The 26520-nt window shown below is 37.5% G+C and overlaps 1 protein-coding gene across 12 annotated transcripts in view; it reads left to right on the top strand.

Annotated features, from left to right (window-relative positions):
• MEF2A (myocyte enhancer factor 2A) overlaps positions 1 to 25755 on the top strand; it is a 174164-nt gene extending 148409 nt beyond the window's left edge. For 8 of the 12 annotated variants that reach the window (XM_067755905.1, XM_067755908.1, XM_067755897.1 and 5 more), the window contains 4 exons: positions 12674 to 12697; positions 16439 to 16565; positions 20236 to 20362; positions 21662 to 25755. In XM_067755905.1, coding sequence (XP_067612006.1) covers positions 12674 to 12697; positions 16439 to 16565; positions 20236 to 20362; positions 21662 to 22025 — 642 coding nt within the window. In that variant the 3' untranslated portion in view covers positions 22026 to 25755. The remainder of the gene's footprint in view (positions 1 to 12673; positions 12698 to 16438; positions 16566 to 20235; positions 20363 to 21661) is intronic. The other 4 variants (XM_067755916.1, XM_067755927.1, XM_067755903.1 and 1 more) reach the window with 1 other exon arrangement.
• The last annotated feature ends 765 nt before the right edge of the window (positions 25756 to 26520 follow it).

The following is a 26520-nucleotide window of genomic DNA, read 5'->3' as shown; positions in this document are numbered from 1 at the left end:
GGGAGAAAAAGAGAATAATAAAGAACAGATGGAACAAATGAAATATAGCTAGCAAGATTGTAGATTTTAATCCGACTATACAAGTAAACATGGTCATAAACATCAGTTAAAAGACAAAATGTCAGATTGGTTAAAAAAGGAAGATCATACAGTACACTGTCCATAAGAATCCACTTTAAATATAAAGACATAGGTAAAAGGATGGAAAAAAATATACCATGCAAACATTAACCAAAAGAAAGCTAGTGTAGTCATATTAATTTCAGGCAATGTAGACTTCACAATAAGGAATATTATCAAGGACAAAGAAGGATATTACATAGTCCATATTCCAAGAAATAAGTATCTTTAATGTGTATGCACCTAACAGCACACCTTCAAAATACATAAAGCAAAAACTGATACAACTAAAAGGTGGAAGAGAAAAATCCACAATTGTAGTTGGAACCTTCAACACTCTTCTCTCAGTAATTGATAGAACAAGTAGGCAGAAATATCAGTTAGGGGTTTAGGTGACCTGAGCAATATTAACCAACCTGATGTAAGAGACAGTTATAGAACACTTCACTTCACATAGCAGAACACATATTCTTCTTAAGGGCACTTGGTACATTCAGCAATTTAGACCATATCCTGTGCCATAAAACAAACCGTAGCAAATTTCAATCATACAAATTACAGGTTCTGAGCATAATAAAATCAATAACAGGAAGACAACCGGAAAGTCTCCACATATAGAAATTAAATAACATACTTTTAAATAACTCATGGGTGTAAGAGGAAATCTCAAGGGAAAATTTGAAATACCTATAGCATATCAGAATTTTAGGGACCACCTAGGGTAGCATTGAGAGGGGAAATTCATAGCACTAAACGTTTATATAAGAAAAGACGAAGTTCCCAAATCAGTAAGCTTTTACTTTAAGAAACTAGGGAAGGAAGAGCAAACTTAACCCAAAAGGAACCAGAAGAAAAGAAAAAAATGAGGAGCAGAAATTAACGAAACTTAAAACAGAAAGACAGTAGAGAAAAGGAATCAAACCAAAGGCTGTTTTTTTTTAAAAGATGAATAAAACTGCTAAATTTCTAGTCAAGGTTACTGAAGAAAAAGAGAAGAACACAAGTTATCAATATTAAGAATGAAAGAGGTTACATAACCCAAAGATACTGAAAGATACTGCAAACAATTATTGTACAGAAGATAAGCTACAGAATAATACTACAAACAATTATTATATAACAGTTAATCTAAAAACAAAACAACACTACAACTTAAAAAGGGGGCAAGGGGAATACTACAAACAACTCTATTCTAATAGATTTGATAGTTTAGATGATATGGGTAAATTATTTTAAAAATACAAATTACCAAAGAATTATTAGACTCACTGAAGAAGAAATAGTTAACCTAAATAGTAAATATCTATTAAAGAAATTGAATTCCTAGTTTTAAAACCTTCCCAAAAAAAACTCCAGATGCAGAGTTTTACTGCCAAAGTTTACCAAATATTTAAGAAGAAATGATATCAATTCTACATAATTTATTTCAGAATAGAGGAAAAGAGGGAACACCTTTTCTTTTTTTTAAGATTTAATTTTATTTATTTTTTTGGCTGCGTTGGGTTGCTGCACATAGGCTTTCTCTAGTTTTGGCAAGGGGGGGCTACTCTTAGTTGCGGTGCACGGGCTTCTCCTTGCAGTGGCTTCTCTTGTTGCGGAGCATGGTCTCTAGGCCCGCAGGCTCAGTAGTTGTGGCTCGCGGGCTCTAGAGCGCAGGCTCAGTAGTTGTGGCGCACAGGCTTAGTTGCTTCATGGCATGTGGGATCTTCCCAGACCAGGGATCGAACCCGTGTCCCCTGAATTGGCAGGCAGATTCTTATCCACTGTGCCATGAGGGAAGTCCCAGGAGGGAACACCTTTCAATTCATTTTATTAGACCAGCATTACTCTAATACAAATCAGAATAAGACATTACAAAAAAAGTATAAGCCAGTATCCCTCATGAACTCTAGACATAAAATCCTCAACAAATATTAGTTTATTAGTAAATAAATCCATCAGTATCCTAAAAAGGATAATATATTAAGACCAAGTGGGTTTCATTTCAGGAATACAAGGCTGATTATAAATTTGAAAATTCATCAATATAATTTACCATGTTAACAGAATTCAACTTTTATTCATAATAAAAATAACTTTCATCAAACTAGGAGAAGAAAGGAAGTTTTTTAACCTAATAAAGAGTATTTTCAGAAATTCTACAACTAATACACCTAATAAGGGGGAAACAGTCTTTTGGTAAAATAATATTAGGAACTAGACAGTGTTGTTTATTCTCCCACTCATATCCAACACTGTACTGGAAGTCCTAGATGAAACAGTAAGGCAATAAAAATAAATAAAATGTATACACACTGGGAAGAAAGAAGTTAAACTCTGTTCACAGAAGATAATAGTTATGTAGAAAAGCATAAAAGAACCTACAAAAAAACTTCCAGTGAACAATTGGAATATGAAATTTTAAAATACCATTTAAATATTACTCAAAAAAATGCCTACAAATTTCACCAAATGTTTGCATGATTTTCATGCTAAAACTACAAAACATTGTTGAAAGAAATCAAAGAGCCAGATGAGACAGATATCATATTAATGGATTTGAAGACTCAATATTGTCAAGATGTCACTTCTTCCTAAATTGGTCAACAGATTAAAACACAACCCCAGTTTAAATCACAGCAAGGTTTTTTGTAGATATCAACAAGCCAATTCTAAAATATGTATGGAAAGGCAAAGGAACTACATTGGCCAAAACAATTTTGAAAGAGAACAAAATAGGAAGACTAAGACTAACTGGTTTCAAGACCTACAATAAAGCTACAATAATAATGTGTGATACTGGCAAAAAGATGAGCACATTAGGTCAAAGAACAAAACAGAGAGCCCAGAAAATAGAGCCACAGAAATATATTCAGTTGGTTTTTTACAAAGGTAGTAGTGCAATTCAGTGGAGTAAGGATAGTCAGTACAACTAATGGGGCTGCAGCAATTTAGCATCCATATGCAAAAACAGAACCTCGATGTATAATTCATAGCTTATACAAAAATTAACTTAAAATGTATTATAGATCCAAATGTAAAACACAAAACGCTGAAACTTCTAGAAGAAAACATTGGAGAATTACAACATCAAAAGCATGATCCATAAAGAAAAAATTGATATATTGGTATTTAACAAAATTTAAGTTTCACTCCATGAAAAGGCCCTGTTCAGAGAATAAAAAGACAATCTACAGATAAGGAGAGAATATTTGCAAAATCACCTATCTAGTAAAAGATTTTTATCCAGAATGATACAACTACACACCTGTTAGAATGACTAAAATTACAAAAACAAAACCAAAAAACTAAAAATGCCAAGTTCTGGTGAGGATGCAGAGCAACAAGAATTCTCATGTATTCCTGCTTGGAATTCAAAATGGTACAGCTACTTTGGAAAACAGTTTGACAACTTCTTATAAAGTTAAATATATACTTGTCATACAACCCAACGATCCTGCTCCTAGAGTATTTACTCAAGTGAATTGAAAACCATGCTTATATAAAAAACTTATATTTTTCATAATCTCCCAAAAGTGAGAAAAACCCAGATGTCCTTCCAGCAGATAAATGGGTATACACACTCTGGTACATCCATACAAAAGAATATTGCTCAGTAATACAAAAGGGATGAAGTATTTATTCACAACAATATAAATGAATTGTAAATGAATTTTGCTAATTGAAAGACGCCAGATCCCAAAGACTACATAGTATATATATGATTACATTTATATTTCATAATGGAAAATGCAAAACAGATAAGTGGTTGCCAGGGGTGGGGAGAGGAGTCAAATACAAAAGGGGTAGTATAAGGGAATTTTTGAGGGGATGGAACTATCTGTGATACTGTATTGTTCAATACATGAATCTATGCTTTTGTTAAAACCTACAAAACTGTACAATACAAAGAGTGATTTTTTTTACTATATGCCATTAAAAAAAGTCAACCAGGATTCCAGGGGAACCCAAGATGAAATACAGACCATGATACATGAATATAACGTTATTACAAATGAGTGATATGATGATACTGAAGGGGATACTGAAGAGCTGCTCTAAATAACTTTGGAAACTGTTCTGACTGGATACCATAAGTATGGAGACCAAAAAAAATTGCATGAAATCACAGTGCTCAAGATGGTAAATTTGTTACACACATACACACCCTTAAGCAAGCAACTACTATACATTGTAGATAAAGAAAGCCAGGTTTCTCGAGAAAAAACTTACAATAAAGCAATGTGGGTGGGGAAGGCTGTAAAGAACCCTGTTTTTCAGGGTTGTATTTGGAGGTTTCAGTATGAACTTTTTTTTTTTTTTAACGTATATACAGATAGATAGATACAGAAATAGATGTTGTGTACACATGAATTCGTATACATCATATATTTCCTAGCTGTAAATGCTGAGAGGGTCTTAAAACAATGACACCTGGTAACTGAGCACACCTCGCACTCAGATCTTAGTTTCTAAACACTATTCTCCAATAAAAAGAATCAAGACTCCTTGGAGAAGTGATTGATTGTAGAGCTAGGGTCAGGAAAATACACAATGAACCAGAGGTGCCAGAGTATAAGGAAATGTATGTCAAAAGTCAGAGGAGCCCAACCTTTCAGAGGAGCTCCCAGTGCCCAGATCTAGAACAATTTAAGCAACAAAATAAATAACAATATTATTGGGTTATAACACAAGAGGAATAAAAGAATTAAAAATACTGAGACTGTTACTAAGTAATTGATTGAATAAATAAAGGGAGAAGGGACAACTCTTCCTTAGAGAAGAATTCTAATTAAATACAGGTAGAAAGAATGAGAGAAATGGCAAATCACCATTGTAACACCACAGTGCAGACCTTGAAGGCAAAGTCAATGGATGAATGCTAAAATTAGCAAAAATTAAAGGAGAAATGGGGTATTTAATAAATCTCAGAATGTCTCTCCCCGAATAATCATTGATTACAAAAAGAAAAATAGTGATTTTATAGTGGAGAATCCTGGAAGACACTACCTTAACCAGAAGATCAAGGTTAACATCACTGGTAATGGGATGACATGTGCTAAGAGGATCACCTCATCCCTGTGGTCTTCTTCCAAAAGTCCATGCTATCTGTCTAACTATGAGAAAATATCAGACAGACCCAAACTGAAGGATAATCTCCAAGATACCTGACCTTTACTCTTCCAAAGTTGTCAAGGTCAGTCATGAAAAACAAGGAAAGACTGAGGGAACTGTGGAGACCAGTGGAGACTAAGGATACATGACAGCTAAAGACATGTGAGATGCAGGATCTGATCCAGGACCAGAAAAAAGACATTCATGAAAAGACTGAAAGCCAAGGAAAGTCTATAGCTTTGGTTACTACTACATGCAATTTTGACAACTGCATCCTGTTTCTTCAGGGTGTTAACTTTGGGGGAAACTGGATGAGGTGTGTGGTGGTGTGCTCTCTTTGCAGCTGCTCTCTAAGCCTAAAACTGTTTCAGAATACAAACTTAAAAATACATACATAGAGGCGCAGTTGATTATGGAAGATTCTCACAAGAATAACACTTCAGGGACAGCACCTAAATCTGGTTCAACAGTTGAGGGAGCTCATATTTCTCATATTCGTCAACAGCCGTGTGGCTGATGGGGTCTTGGTGCAATGGCCTGGTGTCAGGCCTGAGCTTCTGAGGTGGGAGAGCCGAGTTCAGGACATTGGACCATCAGAGACCTCCTGGCCCCACGTAATATCAATCAGTGAGAGCTCTCCCAGAGATTTCCGTCTCAACACTAAGACCCAGCTCCACCCAACAGCCAACAAGCTCCAGTGCTGGATGCCTCATGCCAAACAACAAGCAAGACAGAAACACAACCCCACCCATTAGCAGAGAGGCTGCCTAAAATCATACTAAGTTCACAGACACCCCAAAACACACCACTGGATGCAGCCCTGCCCACCAGAAAGACAAGATCCAGCCCTACCCACCAGAACACAGGCACTAGTCCCCTCCACCAGGAAGCCTACACAAGCCACTGAAGCAACCTCACCCACTGGGGACAGACACCAAAAACAACGGGAAGTACAAACCTGCAGCCTGCAAAAAGGAGACCCCAAACACAGTAAGTTAAACAAAAAGAGAAGACAGAGAAATATGCAGCATATGAAGGAACAAGATAAAAACCCACCAGACCAAACAAATGAAGAGGAAATAGGCAGTATACTGGAAAAAGAATTCAGAATGATGATAGTAAAGATGAGCCAGTCTCCAATAGAATGAAGAAAATACAAGAAACGTTTAACAAGGACCTAGAGGAACTAAAGAGCCCACAAACAATGATGAACAACACAATAAATGAAATTAAAAATTCTCTAGAAGGAATCAATAGCAGAATAACTGAGGCAGAAGAACGTATAAGTGACCTGAAAGATAAAATAGTGGAAATAACTACCGCAGAGCAGAATAAAGAATGAAAAGAATTGAGGACAGTCTCAGAGACCTCTGGGACCATATTAAATGCACCAACATTCGAATTATAGGGGTCTCAGAAGTAGAAGAGAAAAAGAAAGGGTCTAAGAAAATATTTGAAGAGATTATAGTTGAAAACTTCCCTAACAAGGGAAAGGCAATAGTCAATCAAGTCCAGGAAGCACAGAGAGTCCCATACAGGATAAATCCAAGGAGAAGATGCCAAGACACATATTAATCAAAGTATCAAAATTTAAATACAAAGAAGAATATTAAAAGCAGCAAGGGAAAAGCAACAAATAACATACAAAGGAATCCCCATAAGGTAAACAGCTGATCTTTCAACAGAAACTCTGCAAGCCAGAAAGGAGCGGCAGCATATAATTAAAGTGATGAAAGGAAAAAATCTACAACCAAGATTACTCTACCCAGCAAAGATCTCATTCAGATTTGACAGAGAAATTAAAACCTTTACAGACAAGTAAAAGTTAAGAGAAATCAGCACCACCAAACCAGCTTTACAACAAATGCCAAAGGAATTTCTCAAGGCAGGAAACACGAATGAAGGAAAAAACCTCCAAAAACAAACCCAAAGCCATTAAGAAAATGGTAATAGGAACATATATATCGATAATTACCTTAAATGTAAATGGATTAAATGCTCCCACCAAAAGACACAGACTGGCTGAATGGATACAAAAACAAGACCCATATATATGCTGTCCACAAGAGACCCACTTCAGACCAAGGGACACATACAGACTGAAAGTGAGGGGATGGAAAATGAAATTCCATGCAAATGGAAATCAAAAGAAAGCTGGAGTAGCAATTCTCATATCAGACAAAATAGACTTTAAAATAAAGACTATTACAAGAGACAGAGAAGGACACTACATAATGATCAAGGGATCAATCCAAGAAGAAGATATAACAATTGTAAATATTTATGCATCCAACATAGGAGCACCTCAATACAGAAGGCAAATGCTAACAGCCATAAAAGGGGAAATCAGCAGTAACACAATCATAGTAGGGGACTTTACACCCACTTTCACCAATGAACAGATGATCCAAACAGAAAATAAATAAGGAAACACAAGCTTTAAATGACACATTAGACAAGATAGCCTTAAGTGATATTTATAGGACATTCCATCCAAAAACAACAGAATACACTGTCTTCTCAAGTGCTCATGGAACATTCTCCAGGCTAGATCATATCTTGGGACACAAATCAAGCCTTGGTAAATTTAAGAAAATTGAAATCATAACAAGTATCTTTACTGACCACAATGCTATGAGACTAGATATCAATTACGGGAAAGAAACTAAAAAATACAAACACATGGAGGCTAAACAGTACTCTACTAAATAACCAAGAGATCACTGAAGAAAACAAAGAGAAATCAAAAAGTACCTAGAAACAAATGATGATGAAAACACAACCCAAAACCTATGGGATGCAGCAAAAGCAAAAGCAGTTCTAAGAGGGAAGTTTATACCAATACAATCCTACCTCAAGAAAAAAGAAAAATCTCAAACAACCTAACCTTACACCTAAAGCAATTAGAGAAAGAAGAACAAAAAACCCTAAAGTTAGCGGAAGGAAAGAAATCATAAAGATCAGATCAGAAATAAATGAAAAAGAAATGAAGGAAACAATACCGAAGATCAGCAAAACTAAAAGCTGGTTATTTGAGAAGATAAACAATATTGATAAACCATTAGCCAGACCTATCAAGAAAAAAAGGGAGAAGACTTAAATCAACAGAATTAGAAATGAAAAAGAAGTAACAACTGACACTGTAGAAATACAAAGGATCATGAGAGATTACTACAAGCAACTATATGCCAATAAAATGGACAACCTGAAGAAATGCACAAATTCTTACAAAAGCACAACCTTCCGAGGCTGCACCAGGAAGAAATAGAAAATATAAACAGACCAATCACAAGCACTGAAATTGAAACTGTGATTAAAAGTCTGCCAACAAACCAAAGCACAGGACCAGATGGGTTCACAGGTGGATCTATCAAACATTCAGAGAAGAGCAAACACCTATCCTTCTCAAACTCTTGGAAAATATAGCAGAGGGAGGAACACTCCCAAACTCATTCTATGAGGCCACTATCACCCTGATACTAAAAGCAGACAAAGATATCACAAAAAAAGAAAACTACAGGCCAATATCACTGATGAACATAGATGCAAAAATCCTCAACAAAACACTAGCAAACAGAATCCAACAGCACATTAAAAGGATCATACACCATAATCAAGTTGGGTCTATCTCAGGAATGCAGGGATTCTTCAATATATGTAAATCAATCAATGTGATACACCCTGTTAACAAATTGAAGGCTAAAAACCATATGATCATTTCAGTAGATGCAGAAAAAGCTTTCGACAAAATTCAACACCCATTTATGATAAAAACTCTCTAGAAAGTAGGCATAGAGGGAACCTACCTCAACATAATAAAGGCCGTATATGACAAACCCACAGCCAACATCATTCTCAATGGTGAAAAACTGAAACCATTTCCTCTAAGACCAGGAACAAGGCAAGGTTGAGCCCTCTCACCACTGTTATTCAACATAGTTTTGGAAGTTTTAGCCACAGCAGTCTGAGGAGAAAAAGAAATAAAAGGAATCCAAATCAGAAAAGAAGAAGTAAAACTGTCAGTGTTTGCAGATGACGTGATACTATACATAGAGAATCCTAAAGATGCTACCAGAAAACTACTAGAGCTAATCAATGAATTTGGTAAAGTAGCAGGATACAAAATTAATGCACAGAAATCTCTTGCATTCCTATACACTCATGATGAAAAATCTGAAAGAGAAATTAAGGAAACACTCCCATTTACCACTTCAACAAAAAGAATAAATCACCTAGGAATAAACCTACCTAAGGAGACAAAAGACTTGTATGCGGAAAACTATAAGACACTGATGAAAAATTAAAGACGGTACAAACAGATGGAGAGATATACCATGTTCTTGGATTGGAAGAATCAACGTTGTGAAAATGACTATACTACCCAAAGCAATCTACACATTCAGTGCAATCCCTATTAAACTACCAATGGCATTTTTCACAGAACTAGAACAAAAAATTTCACAATTTGTATGGAAACACAAAAGACCCTGAATAGCCAAAGCAATCTTGAGAAAGAAAAACGGAGCTGGAGGAATCAGGCTCCCGGACTACAGACTATACTACAAAGCTACAGTAATCAAGACAGATGGTACTGGCACAAAAATAGAAATACAGATCAATGGAACAGCATAGAAAGCCCAGAGATTAAACCCACACACATATGGTCACCTTATTTTAATAAAGGAGGCAAGAATATACAATGGAGAAAAGACAGCCTCTTCAGTAAGTGGTGCTGGGAAAACTGGACAGCTACATGTAAAAGAGTAAAATTAGAACACTCCCTAACACTGTATACAAAAATAAATTCAAAATAGATTAAAGACCTAAATGTAAGGCCAGACACTATAAAACTCTTAGAGGAAAACATAGGCAGAAAACTCTGTGACATAAATCACAGCAAGATCCTTTTTGACCCACCTCCTAGAGAAATGGAAATAAAAACAAACAAATGGGACCTAATGAAACTTAAAAGCTTTTGCACAGCAAAGGAAACCATAAACAAGATGAAAAGACCACCCTCAGAATGGGAGCAATATTTGCATATGAAGCAACAAAGGATTAATCTCCAAAATGTACAAGCAACTCATGCAGCTCAATATCAAAAAAACAACCCAATCCAAAAATGGGCAGAAGACCTAAAATAGACATTTATCCAAAGAAGATATACAGATTGTCAACAAACACATGAAAGGATGCTCAGCATCACTCATCATCAGAGAAATGCAATTCAAAACCACAATGAGGTATCACCTCACACCAGTCAGAATGGCCATCATCGAAAAATCTACAAACAACAAATGCTGGAGAGGGTGTGGAGAAAAGGGAACCCTCTTGCGCTGTTGGTGGGAATGTAATTGATACAGCCACTGTGGAGAACAGTATGGAGGTTCCTTAAAAAAAGAAAAATAGAACTACCATATGACCCAGCAATCCCACTACTGGGCATATACCCTGAGAAGAGCATAATTCAAAAAGACACATGCACCCCAATGTTCATTGCAGCACTATTTACAATAGCCAGGACATGGAAGCAACCTAAGTGTCCATTGACAGATGAATGGATATAGAAGATGTGGCACATATATACAATCGAATATTACTCAGCCATAAAAAGAAACGAAATTGAGTTATTTGTCTTGAGGTGGATGGACCTAGAGTCTGTCATACAGATTGAAGTAAGTCAGAAAGAGAAAAACAAATACCGTATGCTAACACACATGGAATCTAAAAAAAAAAAAACTTGGTTCTGACGAACCTAGGGGCAGGACAGGAATAAATACACAGATGTAGAGAATGGACTTGAGGACACCGGGAGGGGTAAGGGTAAGCTGGGACGAAGTTAGAAATTAGCACTGACATATATACACTACCAGCTGTAAAATAGTTAGTGGGAAGCAGCTTCATCGCACGCACAGAGAGATCAGCTCAGTGCTTTGTGACCACCTAGAGGGGTGGGATGGGGAAGGTGGGAGGGAAATGCAAGAGGGAGGGGATATGGGGGTGATATATATATACATATAGCTGACTTACTTTGTTATACAGCAGAAACTAACACAACATTGTAAAGCGATTATACTCCAATAAAGATGTTTAAAAAATACATACCTATATATAACAGAGAAGTATGTCCCCAAGAAAAGGAGTTGAGAAAAAATGACATTTAGGATAGTCATTTGGCTCACCTTTCATGAACTGGATGTGGAATACCTGCCACTATCCTTCAGAAATAAAAACTATAGGAAGTTTCATTTAAGGTGTAGAAATACATTTATAAGAATTACTAATAAACTGCAGGATTTAAGGACAAACTACAAGTTTGACATTTAGTACCTTGTCAGTTATCTTAATCTTTTTTTTAAGAGATCATGAAGCATCTCCGTGGAATTCTTAAAATTTGCCACAGAAACTATTTACACCCTTATCCCTGTAAGTTATAGTGAAAACTGTACACACACCCATATTATTTTGATGTGTCTTACAGTTGGAGATGTGTGAAGACATCTGTAACAAAACAGTTGAAGAGCATTTTGCGCACATTTGAAATAGAAGTTTATAGGCCAGGTAGTTGTTTTTCACAGTAAATAATGAGGCTTCTTCCTATTTTACACCATTGTCTGCTTTCAGATTGGGGCTTCATGTATCAGTGATGCTTATAAAGACACCTTTCGCAGATTGACAAAGAAGCTTGACTTACTCAAGTAAAATAATAAAAACCCTAGATAGTAGATTATTTCTAGCATATTAAGACTTTCTAGATGTGTAGGGGAAAAAGGAGCAGTATGTTTCATTCATCTTTTCTGTATGTGATTTATCAGTTCATTTCTCCTCCAGTCTCATTTTCTTCATATATGTGGTTTTTCTCCATTGAAATTTGAAAACTGTATTTGCAAATGATAAACATATAAATTTGTATTATTTAAAACTATACTTACTAAATGTTTGATTTCTTGTTGTTTCATAACAGTGTGCTTAGTTACTGTGGGAAATAAGAAAACAAGATAATTTCTGCCCACCAAGGAGCACAGAATCTAGTATAAGATAAATGGACATGTGTGACCAGGTAGGGTAGGGATGGGAGGATTTAGATGTAAGTATAGAGTTAATATTCTCCAGATTCCAAATAGAAACTAGTTTCATGATTAGGAAATACTTTTATATATTGTCACAGTAGCATGGCCATGTGTAGGCGAGGCCAGCATAAGAGCAGACCAAGTTGGGGTAGGAATGTCTAAATCCTGGCCCTAGAGGATTTAAAAGAATCTTTCCAGTCTTTTGAAGTCAACTACAGGTGCAGAAACAATAAATAATTTATGTTTGTACTTACTGCATATATAATCATCTCTTTAGACTTCCAAACAACTGCTAGTGTTCAGATACCATGTTTTTCTAAAGAAATATTTAATATTCTAGTACCAACAGTCTTAGTAACTCTCTTATCCCTCTTATGTGCTGAGTGCAGTCGGAGGAAGAGGAATTGGAGTTGGTGAGTGTGGGTTTCCGATTGAAGGGAGTTGAAAAAGATGTAGAAAGTACTAATTCTCTTCAGTGTTTTTATCTAATATTCCCTTTGTTACACAGATTTTTTTTCTTGCTATTAAATACTGTCCAAACATTTTGAATAACTAAACCAACCTACGGGTACTGCAGAGTCTGGTTTTCCTACTTATAATTGTATATCTTGACCCATTTTATTTGTTACCACTTTTTAGGGAACTTTGGGATAGAGCCTTTATAAACAATAGCTGTCCATGATGAGAAGACACATTAAAGATTTTTTTTAAGGAAAGATACAGAATACCTTTTATAGTTCCCCAAATTATTAATATATTTTTAGAAAATGACTTCACCCTCACAGTTCCTCAGATTGTAACACACTGTCTTGTGTTTCTCTTTCTTTCAAAAAGATTACATCATTTTTGGTGAGGTCACCTTTTTTCAGAGTTAGAATTATTTCATCCTGCATGAGACGATCTGAACCACAAGGGGGTTCCCTGTTTATTAAAATGAATGTCTTTAATTTAACATACACAAACTTATTTTTTTTTCTATCAGAAGATATTCTGTTCTTAAAAGTAGCTATTACCTTTTTTCCAAAACAAATGATTTCTATTGGCTTTTTTTCTAGAAATTAAATTTGACTAAAAGTAACTTTCAGTTAATATATTTCTTTGGGAACTAAAACTCAAACCTCACAGAACTGATCTTCTGATTTCACAGTCAGCTGCTAATTAGGTGACCTTAAGGGGAATAAAAACTTGAAAATGTTTAGTTTTTAGCATGGACAGAGGTTTAGATTGCATGAAAGCATGGGGGAAAGGCATCTGTTCATTTTGTTTACATTATTATATATATATATATATATGCATGTTGGTATGTTTTGCACAGTTGCTTTCTTTTCAAATAAGGTTGTCTGTGCTCTGTCCTTAAAACGAGAGATTGTTCTTTAACTTTGTGTTCACTCTCACAGTTTTGGATGTGGTTTCATATTGGTTAACTAAAATATACTAGCCAGCTTTCGTTGTGGCGTTGGATTATATCATGTGCAGATTTTAACTATCTTTTGGGGAAATACTGTACTTAATGATACAGTAATGATTAGCAAATGGATGTTTATAGTTCAAGATAAAATAATTCATCTTAGATTAAACCTCACTATTTATACCCTTAAGAAGTTATCATAAGTGCTTCCTTGTGAACTTATGAATTATCTAGCAATATGTTGCCCTCTAGTGGTTGTGGAAATCAGTGCCATTGAGCTTTAATGGGTAGAACCGATATATTGGAGTGTTACGGTTTTACAAACACACACACACCCCATCCCACCCACCCCCCCATCTTGAGGTCACATCAGTAGATTTCCGTGGAGGTGAAGCTATGGCATGAATAAAGCTAGACCAAACCATGTTGTACTTTATTTTTCACCTAGTATTTGACTCTTGAAGTTTCAGTGACCAAATCTGTGAGAACAAATTAAATCCAAAGTAGATCTGTCTCAAAAATTCATTAAAATTTTTAACTTGATGCTGAGACAAAAATGTATTCCTTTCCACATTCCTTAAAGTATACCCTCAATTACAGAATCTCAAAGGTAAATTTCTAAGTATTTGAAGACTATAAAATCTAGCAATCATAAAAATAAATACTTGTAATTAAGAAACAAATATATAACCAAAAATTGTATAGTCATTCGCATTTCTAAAACTTAAGCTAATTCAGACTCTAAAACTTAATCAATTTAAAATGCAGAGCTTTATGTGTCAGACTAAAATATAATCAGAAACACAATCTATTAGAATTCGGAAAGTTGTATAAATTGGCTTGAGCTCTAAAATATAATCATGAATGGCTCTGACCCCAAGTGAAATAAAGACAAGTGCCCGGAGCCTACACTAAAGACTCCTTTAGAACCAGGCTACAGAGATTCCTTTAGAAGCCTTGCAATTCTAGAACAACTCTACTTCATGACAGCTCCAGGGGAATAGCTATGGATCAGAAGGAATAAATATATTTACCTTTTTTTTTATACGAGTTATGTAGAAATCTTGGGCCAGAGGGTTTCTTAGAGCAATAATTTAAGGGTACTATCTTACCTTCCTGTAGTACTTCAGTTGTCTCAAAGCATTTCCCATCTATTACCTTACTATATTCTCACAGTAGTACTACAAGGCAGGCAGCACAATGATCGCTATCTTCCCCACTTTACAACTGAAGAGGTTTGGAGAGGTTAAATGATTTTCCCAGTGCTTAGGAATTAGTGAATCTGGGACAAGATCCAGGGCAGTATACCTGAATGGTCTTTCCGACATCCTCTAATTTAAGATTGGATAGAAAATACAAACTAAAAAGAAATAAAATGAGATCTGGATCCTTATCAAATGATCAAAAGTTCAAAAATCTAGATCTAACCAAAGGCCTTTATCTGATTACCCTTTGAAACGGTGATAGAGAAAACTGAATCACATCCTGACTCTCTATAACCTCAAGGGCACTGAATTATACTTTTATTCATATGGCTTAGTACCCCAAATGTCAGTTATCAGGCTATAATTTCTTCAGTTAGAAAAAAATAACCCTGGAGTTATGCTTTAGCCTTCTTGTGTTCTAACCACATGGAACTTGGAGTCTGTCCTGTTCCTCTGATCCTCAGTTTTAGAAAGTGTTCACTTAAGGCAGTGTCATGAGAAACTGCCCTGTCATACCTCTACACATAGAGAATGGTGACTATCTTAAACTGACTTGATTATTCAATAGTTGTTTTCTTTTTTCATTCCCATTGTAGATAGGATACTATGTAGATGCTGTCAGTTGGCAAGCATTTACCATTTTTCATGCAGCCCTGTCAAAAGTACTTTATTCAAAAAAATAAAAATAAAAATAAAAAAGTGCTTTATTCAAGAGCTCTCTACCCAAAGCTTCTCCTCTCATAAGAGTCAGGAGACTGTGTGTGAATCTGCCGTTAAAAAACAGTCAGTGTTGGATGATGTGGATGATGGGAGAGGCTCTGCATGTATGGGGGCAGGGAGTATATGGTAAATCTCTGTACCTTTCCTTCAATTTTGCCGTGAACCTAAAACTGCTCTTTTAAAAGTCTTAAAAAATCTATATCTAAATATATACATACATATACATGTACATATATATATATGTGTGTGTGTGTGTGTGTGTGTGTGTCAACTGCAGGATCAGAGGGAAGGAAATATGAATACAAGCTGCACTTTAGTAAGCCATGACTTAAAACCTTGTTAAATTAGTAAATGCTGCAAAAAGTAGTTTTGATCCCTATATGCTCATGGACTTATAATCTCTATATATACAAATGACCTTGCTATCCTCTGGTATTTAAAATCTACACATATTTTATTTAGGGTAGTTTGGCTATCTTTATAGTGGCATCAAGTCGTCATTTATGCTAACACATAAGTGTTATCAGTCCTAATGCAGTTTTCTATTTTAAGGGTATATCTCTGACATCAATAAACTCTATGAAAAAGACTCTAGGGGAAACTGAATAATTAATGTAAAATACGTCCTTTAAAATTAAATATTTAGTTATTCTTATTAGTATTTTTAAGGTTTTCATATGATCACTGCTTCAGGGAATAATGACATTCACATCATAAAACTGTGAAAAGTCACTTTTAAATTGAATGTTATTTTTAAAATATTAAGTTTGAATATAAATACTCACAGAATAACACTTTTACTTTTTTCTTCTCTCTCACAGAATACCCAGAGGATAAGCAGTTCTCAAGCCACTCAGCCCCTAGCTACCCCCGTGGTGTCTGTGACAACCCCTAGCCTGCCTCCACAGGGCCTGGTGTACTCAGCAATGCCGACCGCCTACAACACTGGTAAGCCTACTCTGTTGCCTTTTGTGGGTTTTATTTCTTTGTTTTGTGCTCAACATGTGCTTTTATGATTTTTAAATAGTATATTTATTGAAATAAGTTATTTCCAGTTTCTTAGATTCACATTTGGATATGTTAAAGAAACACATGCTAGTCTTGAAAAAAAATTAGAAAATACACATTGATCGTAGAAAGACTTCCCAGCATGAACTTTTACTTACCCCTGACGAAGAAACAACTAGCTGTTATCAAAATTATGGTATGCAGCAAGCGGAGCAAAAGGCTCGGCATTTTCTATATAGTTCTTGTTAAACAGCATCTCACTATTCCAGGCTTTTGAAATGAGGTGTTCTTCTGTATGCTGTGTCAACCTAGCTTGGGAAAGACTGAGTCCCTTTGGACCTCAGGGCTCGGGGAGGTGGAGTTGGGTGGCTGTGCCAGCAGGTCATGTTTTCCTCCGTGTGACACCCCTTTTGGTTTCTGCTGTTTGTGCCTGAGGGGCAAGACCAGGAGCTTTCTTGTTTCTCCTCAGAGTCTGTCACTCGTCACCTCTGAGGGGAGCTTTTCACTCATTCATGCTTATTTAGACATTTCACTCCCAAATACCCTATTTGGAGGGTATATCAGGTAAATTTAAGCATGCTGCAGTGACTGAAGGGGTGCTTTCAGCCACGCAGGCTGTGTGGAGAACCCGACGTGCACAGGTTTCTCTAGATGTGCCATCATAGGGAGCGGCAGAGGACACATGGGGCTTCACTTTCTCGCCAGCTGAGCCAAACACCTGATGCTTCAAAAGAAGGAAAGAGGGAAATAGTTAAAAATACCTTGCCAGTTTTTCAGAGACTACAGTGCAGAGAATTTATTCTTTTGTGATTCTAATAAGGAGACTAATAAAAATCATCTAATTTTAGACTTCAGGATAAATGCTGTAGCACAGTGCTTTCACCCTGCTCTCTGGAGCTCCCAGAGGGGTGCAGAGCCATCAATACATTTGATTGCTGCTTTAATTCCAAGTAGTTCTTTTAAAACAGAAATAACTTTAAAAGGTTTTGTTGAAAAAGAAAGCCTCTTAGAAAATGTCTACTACCTTTTCCAACAATCAATATGAAAAAAAAGTCCAAATCCATCAGCTAAATCTAGAGTAAAGCCAGGGATTATGCATTCATATAAATTCTGTTTCATTGTCCTGATCACCAGCTATATGAGCAACACTATTCTAGGGACATACATTTTCTCCCAAGTTTATTCTGGAAAAGGAGACAGGACATACCTAAGTTGGTAACTATGGCGGGGAAGTCCTGAGTTGTTGAGGTTACCAGTTCATGCTCTGATCTCGAGAAGGTGAGGAAAGAAGGAAATCTGTGAGCTAGAATGTTCAGAGGAGTGTTGGCTGAGGAGATGGGGCTTGAGCAGGGTGTCAACATTAGATTACAGTTTACTGAGCATTTCATGACAGGTTTTTCCAATATTCAACTTAGATACCCCCCCTGTATTTGTTTTTAGAAATGCCATGGGATTTAAAGAATCTTTTTTTTTTAAGTCCAGAAGGAATTACCAAAACATAAAAATGGAGTCAGGTTCTGTCGAAACTGTCCATCACTTAGCATCAATCTCACTCCTCCTTTAACTACATAGTCTTTGCTCTCTCTCAGAGCACCTATTCTGTTTAATGTTACCACATTATCTTTAACGTATTTATCTATTTGCCTTTTTAAAACATGCGTCCATGTTTTGTCTTTTGTTAGTATATCAGCTACGTTGTATGTGTGGCATGTGTCAAACACATGCCAGTCAGTACAGGGATGAATGAGCAACATTTCAAAGAGTACAATAGTTCTGTGTGAAGGAATCATATAGACGCTTCCTCATGCCCATCCATAACACTCCCAGCTTCTCCACTTATTCATGAATCCATTCAGCACATATTTATTGAACACATACTGTGTAACAAGCACCATGGCAGGCACTGGAAATACAAGAGTGTGTGGTTAACAGTGGAATGTAGGGTCTATCAGAGGAAAAGTCACAGGACAAACAGCTCTAGGAATAATTTATTACTGTCATTTAAGGGCTTCACTGAAGCTTCAACCTGAAGGAGCACGTGTGACTCAGCCAGGCAGAGTAGGGAGAGTGTTCCGGGAAGAGGGAGTACTGTGTACAAAGGCTAGGAGGCAGCAGGAATGTGGCTGGAGGGATGGGACGGCTGTAGAGTTGAAACTACAGAGGTAAGTAGGGATGCATAGGCCTTGTTGAGGACTTTGGACATGAGAAGCATTGAGAGCATTGGGAAGCCATAGAAAGGTTTTAAGCAGAGAGGTATCATGACCATATTTTTTTTTGGAGATCACCTGGCTACAGTGTGCATGGGGCAAAAGTGAATTCAAGGACACCACACAAGAGGCTACTGTGATCCAAGTAATGGATACTGATGGCGTGAACTAGGGTGGTGGCAGTAGAGACGGTGAAACTTGGGCAGGCTTGAGAGACAGTAGCTAGAGTCAACCAGACATGATGGTTGGTGGTGGAAGTAAGTACCAAGGATAACACCCACAGGTTTCTGGCACGAACAGTCATGTGAAAGTTGGTTCCATTTACTAAAGAGAAGCAGGTTTGGAGGAAATGATGAGTCCAGTTGGGGTCATGTCAGATTTGAGGTGTGTCTGGAGAGACATCCAAGTAGACATGTCAAGTAAGTAGTTGGAAGGACTTGGAGGCACTGTGGAAGGCACAGTGTGATGGACCCCCACCCCAGCTTCTGTGGGGAGGGACGAGGCAATCTTAGAGAACACTAAATGAGAAAATATCCTAAGCAGAGCTATGCTGTTTCAACTCAGTTTCTTTTTTTAAAATACTAATTCACCAGGAAGACCAATTTCTTTAAACACCTCTCTTGAGACATGAAAAAGAAGTTAGAAGAGTTTGTGCCTCCTCTCTTTAGAACTAACTGGAAAAGACAAGTGTTAATGATGAACTGAAATAACTCTACATGTGAATGATAACTAACATCCCACGTCTTGGTCACAATAATTATGACTGAAGCATTCATGTATATTATGTCTTGTAACAGTTTTTTGATGAACTTCCATTTTGCATGCAGTCAGGGATCTTTGACAGTTCCTGTACTTCGAACAAACGCAGTCATTTAATTGTGTGATAATGTAAATACTGTCTATGTCACTAAGCTTGGCACCCCATGAGAAGGGGTCCTGAGTCTTTCCTGCTCCCCCTTTACTTCAAGAATATGAGATGTGCTGATTTAGATGGAGTCAGGGTGAGCTGGAGTGTTTCTCTTTGTTCAGGAGGGTAGCAGTGGGCATATTTATTTAAAATAACAATTGTATAGGAACATCCTTTAGTGATGGTATTTTTATTATTTCTATTTACAAGTCCGGAAGAAGTATCTCAACTTCTTGTAAAATAATAAACTATAAATTATTCAGTACAAAATTGAAACATTTTTTATTGAAATAATCCCAGACAACTGAATACAGCTAGGTCCTATAAACCTCCCCAAAGAAAAAGTTTTTGTGGGTTTTAGACCCGTAAGTGCGTTGTTTGATGTTATGAAGTACCTGGCTTCTCTCAACATAAAACTTTTGAAGCAACTAATTGAAAAACAGATTTTGCATGGTCCTTTTATTACACACACAAGCAACATTTCCTTCTTTTTTAGATTACTCACTGACTAGTGCAGACCTGTCGGCCCTGCAGGGCTTCAACTCCCCAGGAATGCTGTCTCTGGGACAGGTGTCAGCCTGGCAGCAGCACCATTTAGGACAAGCAGCCCTCAGCTCTCTCGTGTGAGTAACTAGAAATTTTCCCCAAATCTGTACCCCTATTTCCCAACCCCTGTCTCATTCCACTGCCTTTGAAGAAAGGCAGCCTGAAGGTATTCCGGCCTACCTACCACCCTTCTCTTTTTTGCCTTGGTTAACATCAACAGACAACATCAACAGACAAAGAGAATAAGAAAATGGGCTGTGCCCTTTGCTTTCTCCCCGGATCGTAGGGGTGGAGTGGTAGGGCTTGGGTATCTTATGTATGAATCAAGCTACATGGGATTCTTGTGGTTGATCCCAGCCCACTGCATACACTGTATACCTCACCAAGAAGGGTTCACAAAAGAGAATGTTCCTTATGGACAGTGTGTGGGGATATAAGTGAAAAGGGTTTACAGTGGTGCCCAGGTAGGACCAGGCATCACCAGCAGAAGGAATGGTGCTTCAGTAGAACCAGAATAGTCAGCCCACAGAGCAGCTAGAGGAGATGAGGGGACAGCATAGCAGGCCCACGAGGCCTCCACGAGGGTTGGCTGCCTTGCCCCTGCTCAGGACACTCAGGACACCCAGCCTCTTAGCCTCCTGCCCTGAAAATCCCCAGAGAGCTTCCCTGCATCCTGAAATAGCTCCACAATGCATACTGTTATCAGTCGTCTTGGGAATTATGTCATGGAGAAAGGCACAGAGTATCTGAGGGAAATTTCTTTGCCTACACAGGTGTTTGGCCCTCGGGCCTTTGCAGAGCATCCTAAATGAACACACTAAAAATAGCCATGCAAAGGCAAGTGGAAAAGGCTTGGTGCTCAGACTGGGGGGAAAGGCTGTATACACTCTACTGTGTCCTACTCTGAGCAAGTCACTTAGCCTTTCTGAGACACTTTCCTCATCTGGAAAATAGGGTGACATGACTGACTTCTGAGAGCTGCTGTGAGAATAGGTGACATGTTGTGCCTGTCACAGAAGCAGCAGAAAGGAAGAGAGGAAGCAGAATTCAAGTTGCCATATTGTTCCTCTGCCATTTTGGTCCATGTACAGCATTAGTCACTGACACTGTTTTGGATCCTTCAGCTACAGAAGTACTAAGACTGTGGGTAACAGGACCAGTCACTAAAAATCTCAACTGTACTTGTTTTTTGTCTACCAGGGATATATAATTTTTTTCTGTGCCAAGCACTGCAGGAAACACCAAAACTGGTCTTGGGGAATTCTGACAGTATTTCAGACCCTGGACTTTTTTCAGTCGGGTGGTGTCTGTAATATTCCATTTATGCAGATGTACTCACAAACCATCTACCATATCTTTTTTTTTTTTTCCTTCAGTGCTGGAGGGCAGTTATCTCAGGGTTCGAATTTATCCATTAATACCAACCAAAACATCAACATTAAGTCAGAACCAATTTCACCTCCCCGGGATCGAATGACCCCATCAGGCTTCCAGCAGCAGCCGCAGCCACCGCCGCAGTCACAACCCCCTCAGCCGCAGCCGCAGCCACAGCCGCGGCAGGAAATGGGCCGCTCCCCTGTAGACAGTCTGAGCAGCTCAAGCAGCTCCTATGATGGCAGTGACCGGGAGGACCCGCGGAGCGACTTCCATTCTCCGATTGTGCTTGGCCGACCCCCAAACACTGAGGACAGAGAGAGCCCTTCCGTAAAGCGAATGAGGATGGACGCGTGGGTGACCTAAGGCTTCCAGGCTGGTGTTTGTACTTTCTGTTACTGCAGTGAACTGCTCTACATATCTAAGTTGGTAAATAAGGACATGAGTTAAATATATTTATATGTACATACATACATATATATTCCTTTACATATATATGTATGTGGGTGTGAGTGTGTTTATGTGTGGGTGTGTGTTGCATACACGGAATCAGGCACTTACCTGCAAACTCTTGTAGATCTGCAGGTGTGCGTCCCATGGCAAACAGAGCACCCTGTAGGCAGAGTCTAGTCTGGCACTTCCTTGGACTACTTGTTTCATAAGATAACCAGTTTTTGCAGAGAAACGTGTACCCATATATATAATTCTCCCACACTAGCTTGCAGAAACCTAGAGGGCCCCTACTTGTTTTATTTAACTGTGCGGTGACTGTAGTTACTTAAGAAACATGCTTTGTAGAACAGAGCAGTAGAAAAGCAGGAACCAAGAAAGCAATACTGTACATAAAATGACATTTATATTAATTACCCACCTGGCATGGGTCTCTGTTGCAAAGAGGTGCATGGGAAAGGGCTGTTGATATTAAAAACAAAAAACAAAACAAAAAAGCCCCACACATAACTGTTTTGCACGTGCAAAAATGTATTGGGTCAAAGAAGTGATCTTTAGCTAATAAAAAAGAGAGAGAATAGAAAACACGCATGAAATATTCAGAAAATATTAGCCTAGAAATATAGAGCATTAACAGTAAATTAATATATTAAGTTATAATTGGAATATGTCAGAAGTTTCTTTTTACATTCATATCATAAAAATTAAAGAAACTGATTTTAGCTCATGTATATTTTATATGAAAGAAAACACCCTTATGAATTGATGACTATATATAAAATTATATTCACTACTTTTGAACACATTCTGCTATGAATTATTTATATAAGCCAAAGCTGTATGTTGTAACTTTTTTTTTAGAGAATAGCTTTATCTTGTTTTAACTTTCTAGTTTTATTTTAAGAGGGGGAAAAAAAAACAAACAAAAATATCTTGCAAGCAGAACCTTGGAAAAAAAAAGCCATGAACACTTATTACTCTATATGTAAATTAAAAGTTGAGCCAAACTCTTTGTGTATATAGAATCTTAAATATATTATCACCTTTGATGTAAGTACCTATGTATTGTATGGTCACCAGATTAAAAAGTATATTTTTGTGGATTGCCGCCAATTTAGGGGGAAAAGGCGAGATCCTTATTAAGTAGAGTATTCACTGTTTAATATTTACTATTTTGTTAAATATACTGTACTTTGGATTTTAATTATTGGCCCAGTCTTTACAGAGGATTGTATAAAGGGGTTTCTCCCCTCACTGGTGGTGAATGTGTGATGTTACATTGTAATCTTTGTGCTGTATGGGTTGAGCATCATTATATATTTTATATGTGTATATAAATAGCAAAGTGGCAAAAAAAATTGGTGTTAAGTTCATCCTGCATAAATGTAAAATGTGTTGTGACAGATTTTATAAGGCATTATTTAAAACTTGCCTTTTGTGAGGAAAAAAATATAGTAGAAAAGCTGACCTAATTTAATTAATATTAGAGAAAATGGCAAAATAGTTGATGAGCACAAAGGTTTTATAAGTGGTAAATGATTAGGAAAAAATATTCGTGGGGAAAGGGGTCTTTTTTCCTTGACCCTCTAAAATAGCATGATGCAGCTGGTTACAGAATACTACCACGCCAGACACTCTGTGCATCGAATGACACTGCAGTGTGGGGAGCAGTCCTCTCATGGTGCCGATTCTTGGCACAATTCTTGCCATCCTGATGCCCTCAACTGAGATGCTGACCAAGGCCTTACTCTCACAGGAAGACAGCTAAGTGGTCACAGCAAGCTTGGCAGGTCCCTGGGCTTGTGCCATGAACAAAATTCAAAGTCCTGTATGTCTTTCATCATCGATTTTTAAATACTCCCTTTCCTGAGAAACTCAAAATAAGGGTTTAAAATTACTGCTATTTTCTATTTTAAACTTAATATTAAGCAGCTGCCTACAATTTTTACTTATGTTTTGGTTTTTCCCCCTAAATTGTGTTCCTTGTGATGTTTTTTTCCTCCTGTGCTCTTTGTGACAAATCATCAGCCAGACTTCCTGGCTGACACATAGGTAGTAGGTACAGGATAAACTTGTGGCATTCCCAGCTGCAAAATGGAATTCTGCTTTTAATGACATTTTCGGTAGTAAATTTTGATAGAGGCCAAAAAAGGGAGGGCAATATGCTTTGTCCTCTCGTCAGTTTAGACATTTGGCTCTTATTCAGAAAGGACTGGTTTTTCTTTAAAATATACTTATTTTACTGAACTACTTACAGGCACATTTCTTCATGAGGTCACACCTAATTGAAAGAAGACAGTTTCCCAACACTGAATTTCCAGGATAATCCTTACCACTTTGTAAACCATTTATAGCTTTGGAAGTGTTCAGTGCTTCTTTGGTTGTTATTTATGCATGTTCATGAACTTCTGCTGTACATGGGATAGGAGTTAACACATTCACATTTACTGTCTATTTTCTTGTGTGCCTTATGAGATGGCTTTTCTGACTGTATCTCAATAGTCTTTCTTTCTATGCAGGTTTATAATCAGTACAACTACTGTTTTCTAAAATAATATTACGCAAGGCTCGGAGTTTGTATTTCAATTACACTGACCAAGTAACAATGTATTCTGTTTTCAGGAACTGAGTATTTGACTGTTAACCCTTTTCCCATATACCCAGTGTGACTTAGAGCATATGGACTTGACAGAGACGCCCTCACCCAGACCCCATGTACGAACACATAAACATACATGTCTCCTGTTGGAAACCAGCTCAGAGTGGGGAAGACACTAACTGTGTCACTTTAGAACCTACTTTTCTACCCTTTTAGACTCATGTGTTTTGTATGACACCATCATAAGAAATTTTATCCCTGCAGATGAAGTATTTTATTACTAAAAGACAAAAACAAAAAAAGCTTAAATTGCACTGGTTAAAGTACGGTTTCCAGCAGCTGTACTTCCTTCAGCAGTCTACCTGGTACTACATTGAGAGTGAAAGTCACCACTGTACATCTACAGATGGTCCCAATCAAAAATCAACCTTTTGAGCCCTAATTATGTCCATTGTGTTAGAGACTAAATCAGGGGTTTGTTCTAAAAGAACAATATATGTTTTACCATTTCCTTTTACTGTAAGGACAACTAATAAAGCATTAACATATTTTCTGTATTAACCATCATGCGCACAAGAAATACATAGTAAATAAGGAACCAGAAAACTCCTGGCATTGGATCATAAGAAGCTAGATGATTAGAATGTGAAAAAGATTTTACAAATGTAAACTTTTATTTCTCTGTAGAAACTTCACTTTGCTGTGCAAGAAGACACTGCTTTGCTATATTTAAAATGGCTTTTTTAAAAGAGATTTATGTATTTGGTAAATGTTTGTAGTCAACAGTTCACACAAGAAGCTGTACACGGTTTGATCATGTAAAACCGTTTGGCGGCACAAGCTGGACTTTGTTGCCATCCTTGAGATGAACCTTTTAAGAAAAATAAGTTAATCTCAATTTTTCCCTGAATGTGTTTTTTTTCTTCATTATACAATAAATATTATAGTGAACTTTTTATCAAATGGTTAAGAAAATGTTAGAGGTTGTTGTAAACTCTTTGTATCCTGCACTCACTACAGTAAAGATGGACTGGCTTTTCCTGTGTACTCCAGACTCTGTCATGTTTGCCACCAGTCGTCCTCTTTTTCCCTTCCCCTTCCTCTCTCCCTCCCCTCCCTTTCCCTCCTCCTTCCCCTCCCCTCCCCTTTTCTGCTTGCAGGTCCCTTTCACTTGCTTTGAGATGTGGTCAGGGAAACTGTTGGCGGCACCCCGCCAGCCTCCCCTGTATTGGCTCCCGAGGCCTCTCCTCCTGGGGCGGCCCTGGACGCTTTAGGAAGCAGCCAGGGATCCAGTCCCAGCATCAGCCAGCCTGGCCGTTCTGTGCATGCTGGTGTGGATACATTAAACCCATTCAGTCTCTGATCGCGGCTTCCTGCAGGATATGCTACCAAAGTGTGGGGGTGGGGCATTGCCGGCACTTACTATTGTCCAAGTCTATTTCTCCCTCAAGTTTAGGTGGTGAAATAATTTGTTTTACTCAACATGCATACATAATACTGAGCTGGGGTGGCAGAAGGCAGATTTACTAAAAAAATTTTTATTTTCAAAAGTGATAGATGTGAAAAATTAAACTTGCAGCAGAAAGAGTTCTTTTCCTCTGATTCGCTTTCTAAGCCATCTCCCAGCTAAACAGATTCTTGCTGTCAAAAAAGCTAAATTTCTGTGCTGGCTTTACTTGCTGGCTACTGTGAGACTCTTACTAGCAGGTTTTGAAAGCTGGTTGAGGCCTGTGGCTAAAAATAATCACACCGGCAGCTACTTAAAATCAATTCATTGCGATTTCCTAGTTGGCTCCCATGGGTGCTGCCTCC

The sequence above is a fragment of the Pseudorca crassidens genome, chromosome 1 (genome assembly GCF_039906515.1).
Source record: "Pseudorca crassidens isolate mPseCra1 chromosome 1, mPseCra1.hap1, whole genome shotgun sequence".
NCBI lineage: Eukaryota > Metazoa > Chordata > Mammalia > Artiodactyla > Delphinidae > Pseudorca > Pseudorca crassidens.
The sequence above is the reverse complement of the archived record's forward strand: the minus strand, read 5'-3'. Positions and strand labels throughout refer to the sequence as shown.